The 8,445-nt window shown below is 55.5% G+C and overlaps 1 protein-coding gene and 6 non-coding genes across 7 annotated transcripts; 4 read left to right on the top strand and 3 right to left on the bottom strand.

Moving 5' to 3' along the window:
* Nucleotides 1-37: 37 nt before the first annotated feature.
* On the top strand, nt 38-110 carry TRNAR-UCG. Its single transcript has one exon. It is a non-coding gene; the product is annotated as a tRNA-Arg (tRNA).
* A 340-nt stretch (nt 111-450) lies between these two features.
* TRNAR-CCU lies at nt 451-523 on the top strand. The gene has a single exon. It is a non-coding gene; the product is annotated as a tRNA-Arg (tRNA).
* A 2,003-nt stretch (nt 524-2,526) lies between these two features.
* On the top strand, nt 2,527-2,599 carry TRNAR-UCG. Its single transcript has one exon. It is a non-coding gene; the product is annotated as a tRNA-Arg (tRNA).
* Nucleotides 2,600-3,028: 429 nt separating this feature from the next.
* TRNAR-CCU lies at nt 3,029-3,101 on the bottom strand. The gene has a single exon. It is a non-coding gene; the product is annotated as a tRNA-Arg (tRNA).
* A 455-nt stretch (nt 3,102-3,556) lies between these two features.
* Nucleotides 3,557-3,629, top strand: TRNAR-CCU. The gene has a single exon. It is a non-coding gene; the product is annotated as a tRNA-Arg (tRNA).
* Nucleotides 3,630-4,069: 440 nt separating this feature from the next.
* Nucleotides 4,070-4,142, bottom strand: TRNAR-UCU. The gene has a single exon. It is a non-coding gene; the product is annotated as a tRNA-Arg (tRNA).
* A 532-nt stretch (nt 4,143-4,674) lies between these two features.
* On the bottom strand, nt 4,675-7,182 carry MRPL58 (mitochondrial ribosomal protein L58). The gene is made up of 6 exons (XM_035342640.1): nt 6,993-7,182; nt 6,709-6,748; nt 6,125-6,184; nt 5,396-5,478; nt 5,121-5,290; nt 4,675-4,900 (listed from the first exon to the last, which is right to left on the bottom strand). The coding sequence occupies exons 1-6, from the start codon at nt 7,149-7,151 to the stop codon at nt 4,816-4,818; spliced, it is 597 nt and encodes a 198-aa protein (XP_035198531.1). The 5' UTR covers nt 7,152-7,182; the 3' UTR covers nt 4,675-4,815.
* Nucleotides 7,183-8,445: the final 1,263 nt, after the last annotated feature.

Genomic DNA, 8,445 nt, shown 5'->3' on the forward strand with positions numbered 1-8,445 from the left:
GGGGGTTGGCGGCATCCGCGGGGGCTGCAGCGTCTGCGACCGCGTGGCCTAATGGATAAGGCGTCTGACTTCGGATCAGAAGATTGAGGGTTCGAGTCCCTTCGTGGTCGGTTCTCACTTTTTTCCCCTCCTTCCCATCGCTCTCCCTCTTTTCCCCTTCCGTCACCCCTCGCCACCCCTTAGGGCGTGGATCCCACGCGGGTTTGGTGCCCCACGCCCCATTTCCCTTTTTCTCGACTCCCACGGGGGGGGGGGTTCCCCACTTCCCCCCATCCCACCGGAGGATGCGTGGCAGGGGCAGAGGGAGGCGAGGCCGCGTATCCCCGTGCGTCCTGCATTTCTTCGCGTGTCCCTGTGTCCCTCGTGGGAGCACCCACGCGTCCCGCAGCCCCCGCGCCACCAGCAGCGGGTCGGGGCCGTTCAGCCGGGCGGGGACGCACCCTCTGCGCAGCCCCAGTGGCCTAATGGATAAGGCACTGGCCTCCTAAGCCAGGGATTGTGGGTTCGAGTCCCATCTGGGGTGAGCTTTTGGGCGCTTCCAGCCCTTTCCCTGATGTTTTTTCTCCCCGTTTCAGTGCTGCTCTCCCAGGCATGCTGGTAGAGGCGGGCGGTGGGTGGGGAGGAGGAATTTCTCATCCCCTGTGAGACGGGAAATTAATTAAGGAGATTGATGCGATGGGAGCGCCCAGAACTGGGCTCTGCAGGGAGAATAAAGGAAAGCTGCTGAAGGGGCACGTCTGAGCACACCCTCTGCAGACAGTTTGCAAAGGGACGACCACAGAGGGAATGCAGGGGGTAAGAGGAAGACCAGGATGGACTTTTGGGGACAGCGAGATCCGCACAGCAGCTCCAGGCTTTTTCGCTGTGCCAACAACAGCCAAGGTGTGCAGGCGATGCTGTCTGGGTAATGAGATTTTCTGCTCCCGGCCAGTGGTCCAAGCTAGGATCCCATGAGAAAGGGAAGCGACGAGGAGCTGCTGCAAACCACCCCAGGCTTTGGTGCGAAGGTGGACGCCTTATCGGGGAGCAGGTCGCACAGCCAGGCGTGATATCCCAGTAGCAAAACCTAAAGCGGAGTTCCTTTCCAAGTAATTTCTCTCTGCTAGGTGCAGGAGGAAATGACTCTGCTCCTGGAAAGCAGCACACCCTGAGAGCCAGCCCTCACAATGGGCTGGCATTGCCTGGGACCAGGGTGACTGAAAGCATGCCGAGCTTTGTGTCCTTCCCAGAGTTTGAACAGCATCAGATGGCTCCTGGAGGCTTGTTTCAGGAACGAGGTGACCTCTTGGCTTCCTTTGTGCGGTGCTTTCCTTGATTCTTCTCCTGGAAGTCGTGCTGGGATCTCCTGGCAGCATCAGGAAGTGCCCTGGCTGGTTCAGTGCGTGGTCTGGGTGACTCCTTCAGCAATGGCTTCCCTCTGGTTGGCACCAGGTTGTGTTTCTGCTATTTCTCTCCTCTCCCACCTCTGGGAGCAGCAGAAAGCTGAATGTGCAGCTCTCTAGGAGTTGTTTTGCCAGCCGGCAGGCAAAGACTGTGGTGCAGGAGGGGGAATAATACAGCCCCAGCAATAAGTAGCTACACGAGACTTCCTCAGGGCTGCAAATTCCCTGGCGGTGGCCAGGAGGAGCAGGCACAGGCAGCTCGGTGCAGCCCTCCACTGCAACCCGAAGGTGGGATCACTGCGGTGCAGCAGCTGCGCCAGGCGGGGATTCGAACCCGCGATCTCCAGCTCCGCAGTCGGGCGCCTTCCCCGCGAGGCCACGCGGGCCCCAGCGCACATCTGGCGCGGAGCCCCCGCCCCCGGGAAAAAGGTTTAAAAAAAGAAAAAAAGAAAAAAAAAAAGAGGTAAAACCTTTGTAGGAACAGGTAAAACCTGTGGGTGCAGGAGAGGTAAACCTCTTGTAGGGGCAGGAGGTGTTAAAACGCCTGCCCTGCCCTGCAGCTTTTAGGATTACCTTTTTAGGATTAGATGAGAAAGAGGTTTGGGGGAGAAGCGAAGCTGAACCACGAGGAGCGTGCGGGAGGTATTACCGGTGCTATGCAGGAGAGAGCAGGAGCTTAAAGATGCCCGTGGTATTGCTCATCGCATCGCAGTGTCACGTTATAGTGGGGCTGTGCTACAGCTGGTGGCTGTCACTGGTGGCTCGTTGATACGGTGACCTGTCACTGAGGGCCGTCATGGGAAACCACAAGCCTTGTCCAGGAACCTGGCCTTCTCGGTCATTCTTTCTTCACCAGCAGCAACCTGCAGCTGTGCTTCGAGTTTCTGCCACCCTCAGAAGCATGCCCATGGGATCCCGTGTCAGCACTCCTGGGGCACAGCTGGCTCTGCGGTGACCTGCCGGGACATGGGGTCCCCCGGGGCAGGGAGCCCCCCGCCAATCCCCCTGGTCACCAGCGTGGGGCTGGGGGCACCAGCCAGGTTCTGGGGGTGCGGGACGGGGACGTGGGGGATGCTCGGGGGTGGCAGGACCACCAGGGGGACCCCCACGGTGTGTGCCGGTGTCCCGAAAGGGGTTCACGGGGGACCACGTGGCCTAATGGATAAGGCGTCTGACTTCGGATCAGAAGATTGAGGGTTCGAGTCCCTTCGTGGTTGTTTTAAATAAGCCGAAAGAGACCCCAGAGCCCCTTAATTCCCGCGGGTGAGGGCATCCTAGGGGCGAGAGGGGCACGACTTCGAGGCGGGGGGCCCATGCTGCAGCAATTTTGGGGACAGCATCTGCCCTGCCGACGCCCGGGGGACCCCTTTCCTCCCCTCTCGGCAGGGCAGCACCCCCCGCAGCCCCATCCCGGGGGGGTGAACGGGCGGCACCGGGGCTGAGCCGCAGCTGGGGCCGATTTCAGGGCGGATAAAAGGTTCAGCCCCGGGGCTGGTTTGCTGCTGCGGGGAGTGCAGGTGAGTTATGGGGTTGTTCGGGGGCAGGGAGGACGGGACGTCGCCACCCCTAGCATGGTGCTGCGAGAGAAAACACGAAGGTTGTTGTGTGTACCTGGGGGGGGGGGAAGGGGGAGAAATGTGTGTTTTTACCCCAGGTGGGACTCGAACCCACAATCCCTGGCTTAGGAGGCCAGTGCCTTGTCCATTAGGCCACTGGGGCGGGACAAAAAAGCTAAAAAACCACCCCCCCGCCGTGCTTCCCCCTCCCCGCGTGGTTTTCTTCTTACCTGCGGGGCGGGGGGGGTCCGGGATCAACCGAGCCCCGTTCCCCGGGGCAGCCCCCCCCTGTTCGCTGCCCGCTGTGGGATGAGCTGTAGGGGGGTCGGCCCGGCAGGAGCTGGGCCCTTTGCGGGGGGGTCTGCACCCCCCCCCCCAGCCCCAAAAAGCCGGGGGTTGAATCCCCTTCAGCCGTGCGAGGAGCCGGGGAGGAAGAGCTGCGTGGGTCGGGGAGGAAGCGCTGCTTGCATCGCGGACGTGCTGGTGAGGGGACACGCACGGCCCGACCCCAGCTCGGGGGTCCTGGGAAGGCTTTGCAGGACCCCCCCCATATGGGGCTGTGCTCCCGTCCGGCCAGCAGAGGGTTAACTTAGGGCACCTGGAAAGGAATCTCCCGCAGCCCCAGTGGCCTAATGGATAAGGCACTGGCCTCCTAAGCCAGGGATTGTGGGTTCGAGTCCCATCTGGGGTGGATCTTTTCCCCACCGCCACCCCCAGAACCTGCCCTGGGGGTGCAAGGCTGCGTTCGGCTCCCCACTCCTTTTCTGTCCCCCTGCTCTCCCACGGCTCAGGGTGATGGGGCAAGAAGCGGGGCTCCTGGTCTGCAAAATGCCCGGAGTCTGGGCTGGGAGAAAGGTTTTGCGTGGAAATGTTCTGCTCCTCCAAAAGGAAGATGCCTCCAGTGCTCCCCTGGCAGCAGAAATGTTCACCGGGAGACGTCCACCCCCAAACCCTGCCTTGTAGAGATGGGGGCTGCAGAGCCCTCCACTTGTGAGAGGGGGAACGGGCAGCTGCCCCCTCCCCTGCAGAATGATGTTATTTTTGCTCCCACTGCTGGGCACGGCAGGCGCAGCCGTGGAATGGTGCAGCCATCTCAGGGAGATCTGCCTAAAACATTACACAGCCTCTCTTCACCCCAGGTGGGACTCGAACCCACAATCCCTGACTTAGAAGGCCAGTGCCTTATCCATTAGGCCACTGGGGCCCTGAAAAATGAGGAAAAAAAGCATAATTTCAGTACTTTTATGAGGACTCCCCCAGTTAAATAATCCAGTGGTGGTGTAATCCTTGTCCATTGCCAAGAGGACACGGTGCACCATGCTCCTGTGTTCTGTTTAAACAGGGTCCACTCAGGAGTGATTTGAAGCTTCGAAAACTTGGTCTGAGGCTTTATGGGGTTTCACATCAAGGGCCAGAACACTCCTGTACTTAGATGTTTTGTCTTCGAGTGATAAAAGCAACTGCCTCCTGCCCAATTCCTGCCATGGCTTTAGGTTAACTTAGCAAAATGACATATTTTTCTATGCTGTTGGGGGTGGTGGTGGTGGAAATCAACTAATCAATGTGAGACAATTGCCTGAATGATAAACATTTTGTTATTTAAAGCTGTGGTTAGAATGTTTTTACTCTTCCTTTTCTTTCCCCCCAAATCTACTGCATGTTCAGCAGCAGGGGGTGCTCTCATAAAGATTCAGAGGACCGGATGAAGGACACAAAGACACTATTGCAGTGTAACATTAGGTTCAAAATATGTTTATTACTTTTATTTACATTTTTTGACAGTTCTTTTTTCAATCAAGCTCATAAGTTTAGTAACATCTTCAGTTGCCAACAACATTTCTTAAAATGGAAGCCAAGGACTTCCATCTCCACTGTTCTCAGTCGAAATCTGCCTTCCTGCTCTGTTTTATATTTGAGTGTATCTTTTTCTGTCTCAGTCGTTCACGGTTCATTTTTTCCACCCTGAAACACAAAGAAAAGATTCTTTAGCGTACAAAGAAAACCTTTAAAGAAATACTCAACTGTGAGCACAGCTACAATATAGATTCAGATGTCCACAGGCAGAAAAACAGTTCCAATGGGCCAGTGATTTTTTAAAAAGAAAATCCAAATGAGTATCTGCTACCAAGTCACGTTAAAAGTCTGAACCTGTATCAAATAAAGGCCATCTCGATAACAGTACCTGGCTATGAGCTCCTGTGCAGTCTCCTTAGACACCACCTTCGGCTTCTCAGTAGCCTCCGTGACCATGGCTCTGATTTTTTCTAAACAAATCGCCAGATTCCTCATTTGGTAGCGACTCTCTTCAGAGCTCACAATCAGCTCACCAGCTCGGTTTATCTTGTTTTTGTGCTGAGGAGGGAAAAGCACGATGTGATCAGGGAAACTGTCAGACTTGTCATGTTTTGGCTGAAATTGTGAAATTCAAAAAGTGGTGGGAAGGGAGAGGGCAGTTACCATTGATGCCATTCTTTGTCTCACAGCTTCTGGGATCCAGTCTGCTGATGCCAGGTGGAACCTGACTTCTGCCTTAGTATTCACTGGGAGGAAAAACAGGACCTTTTTCAACATAACAGCTTGACTTCCTAAGTTTTATGAGGTAATTCAGTCTGCTCACTGCTGACTTTGAACATACGATGATTCCAGTACGGATTACCTGAAGGATCATGTTTTTTTTTTTTGCTACTTTTTTACAAACCGTTATAAAAGACAAATTTTATGGAGACTTTTTCATGGTATTTGTGTTTCTACACGCTACAAGACTTAATGCTATTACCAGTTACTACCTACCTTATTTTAATGGCAATTGCAGAACATGAATTTTTTTTTGTTTCCTTATTTAAATTAAGCCAACAATTTGCACAGGAAAGTTTACGAATCCAGGTGGCTTATTGTATGATTAATGAAAATAGATCAGACAGAAGCGATGTTTCCTGTGACACGCAGAGCAGCAATGACCCCATGAGGAGTGCTTCTAGGAGAACCAAATACGCTACCACTGGTGTCAGGCAATGTAAAGACTTAGAAGCTGTGTTAAAATGTGAAGTAATAATGAAAAAATTAACATCAGACAGCACAAAGGTGCTCTTTAATTTCAACCTCCTAATATACGACAAATATAGAGACATATTTTTCATGCTTGGACACAGACTGGGATTTTTCCTTGTCAGGGAACCCCTTTTGTACCTTTATTAACGTTCTGCCCACCAGGGCCGCTGCTCCGGCAGTAGGATACAGTCAGTCGGTCTGGAAGAGAAGAACAGCAACGTGAGGTGGGACAGCAACCCGGCAGTGCAGTGGGAAGCAGAGAACAAGGACAACCCCAAAAAGCTGCATGTGGGACTGAAGGAAACCTATTGCTTTTAGCAATAGGTTTCCTTCCTATTGGTTTCCTTCCTATTGGAAACCTATTGGTGCTTTTGCTTCAAGCTTAGCTCCGTGCGTTGAGCGCAGGCCGTTTTGTGGGGTGGGCAATGGAGAATTGTTTGTTACCTTGTATGAATGTTTCTGCTCTCCGTTGCGAGGATAGCAAAAATGGGTAATTTGTTGTTGCTCCTAAAGCCTACGCGGGAGCCCGCAACCAGATCTCTCTGAGGCATATTGCAGCTTTCATGTGCAATAACCACCTCAGGGCACATCCACGAGCACCTCCCCACAGCACCAGGCGCCCCGTACCCCCGAGCCACCTGCTGCTCCCAGTGCTGACTGCCCTCAGGGGCCCCTCGCGCCCCCAGCGCCCATCCTTGAGGTGTGGGGGGCCGGACACTCACCCATGGGGATGTCGAGGGCCGGGGGCTTGGCCTCCTGCTCCTGGAAAAGGCCGGGGGGGGGCGTCAGGGGCTGGTGCGGGGCTGCTTCACGGGGCCACCTCAGGGGCACCCCCGGGGGGCCCCAGCCTGAGGCGGCACAAGCCCCGCCCACCGAGCCAAGCCCCGCCCACACCACACCCATTCACGAAGCCCCGCCCACAAACAACCCCACCCGTTCATGAGGCCCTGCCCCCATCACTTAGGCCTCGCGCCTCTTCTGCCTTCCACCCCCCCCCCCAACTCGCCGGGGCGCTGCCGGTATCGCCGCCGCCGTCCCCCCGCGGCGGGTACAGCTTGTCCAGGCTGTAGGCGCTCCGGAACTCCGCCCCGGCAGCTGCCGGCCGCGAGAAGCCGGCCACGAGCAGCCGCGGCCGGCACAGGGCTCGGAGAGTGCGCGCCGCCATCTTGGCCGCCGCGGTGCACCGGCGAAAAGGCGTCCCCGCGGAAACGGCCGCCGCGAAGCTGCGTTCCGGGGCGGGGAGGGGCCGCCCTGGGACTGGGGGGGCGAGGGCTGGGGGCTGGGGGGCGAGGCAGGGCCTGTGCTGGGTGTGAGGGCGAGGGGCAGCTCTGGGCACCTCGGGGTGGCTGCTGTCATCGCCTCGGCGCACCGGAGCATACTCTATATACAGGAGCAAAAATACATGTATATGTTAATGAAGGCTGGTTTATTTCTAGGTCCGTTTCTATAAACGCGCATATTTCTACATCTGCAGGAGAGCTGCTGAGGGGGAAGGGGCTGCGGGGGAGTTGTGAGCTTGTGGGAAGCCCTCGGCTGATTGCTGTTGGAGCCATCACGGCAGGTTGATGAGAAGGGTTTGTGCTCCATAGGCAGGAGCTGCTATTTCTGGCGCCAGGGAGATGCTCAAAGCAGCGATGGGGCTGTCGTTAGCGCTGGTGTTTTGACAGGAGCTGACAATCTGCCTAAACCCGGGGGTGAAGTCAAAGTGGGTGTTTAAAGCTGACGGAGGCCGTATGGCATGAGGGGATCCCAGCTGGGTGCAAAATCTGGAACCTGAGACCCCAGGAGTGCAGTGTGGTGGGTTGGGCAGCGCCAACGGGTGCTGGTCCCAGCACTGTGCTTTGTGTTAATCGCATCTCTGGTTCCGCACCACAGGCCTGTAGGAAGAGAATGGGTTTTGTTCTGCTTCTGCCAGCCAAACTCAGCTGAAAATGGAATGCTTTAAGGAAAAAAAACAGAGCTGTCAGAGACAGCTCACGCCATCTGGTGACCTTAATTTCAAACAGGGAACAGGTAAATGTTTGTGACTTGTAGCCAGAGGGATGGGTAAAACATCCAACGCAGGATGACTCATTTTACCAACTGTTGTTAAACATGTCAGCATTATCATTGTGCCGGTAACTCATGCCAAGAAAGGTGTCAATGAGCAGTGCACAGAGGGGCCAGAGAAGGAGCCTGAAGGTCACACAGCTGAAGCGAGAGCTGTCTACAAGGGCACTTCTCTGGCTTTGCTTCACTCCCACTCTGTTGGCTGGTGCAGGTGTCCAAAGAGACTTGTAAAAAGCAGAATGATTCCGCTTGGATGTTTGGAAACAGCTTTCCCTGACAGGGCTTGGCGTGACAAGATCTTTGATGTGACCCAGAGAGAGCCAAGCTTTTGACACTGAAGCTGGAGAAATGAACCGCCTCGGTACAGGTGCTGGATTAGAAGGCAAGCTCACCTGTTTGGTCTCTGGAGA

This window comes from Oxyura jamaicensis, chromosome 18, assembly GCF_011077185.1.
Source record: "Oxyura jamaicensis isolate SHBP4307 breed ruddy duck chromosome 18, BPBGC_Ojam_1.0, whole genome shotgun sequence".
Lineage (NCBI taxonomy): Eukaryota > Metazoa > Chordata > Aves > Anseriformes > Anatidae > Oxyura > Oxyura jamaicensis.

Bases quoted from the DNA above. Each gene is read 5' to 3' on its own strand.
- MRPL58 (XM_035342640.1), bottom strand. From the start codon at position 7,151: ATGGCGGCGCGCACTCTCCGAGCCCTGTGCCGGCCGCGGCTGCTCGTG. The intron at 6,749-6,992 runs GCGAGTTGGGGG...GGCCTTTTCCAG, and splicing joins GCGATACCGGCAGCGCCCCG to GAGCAGGAGGCCAAGCCCCC. The intron at 5,291-5,395 runs GTAACTGCCCTC...TTCCCTCCTCAG, and splicing joins GACAAAGAATGGCATCAATG to CACAAAAACAAGATAAACCG.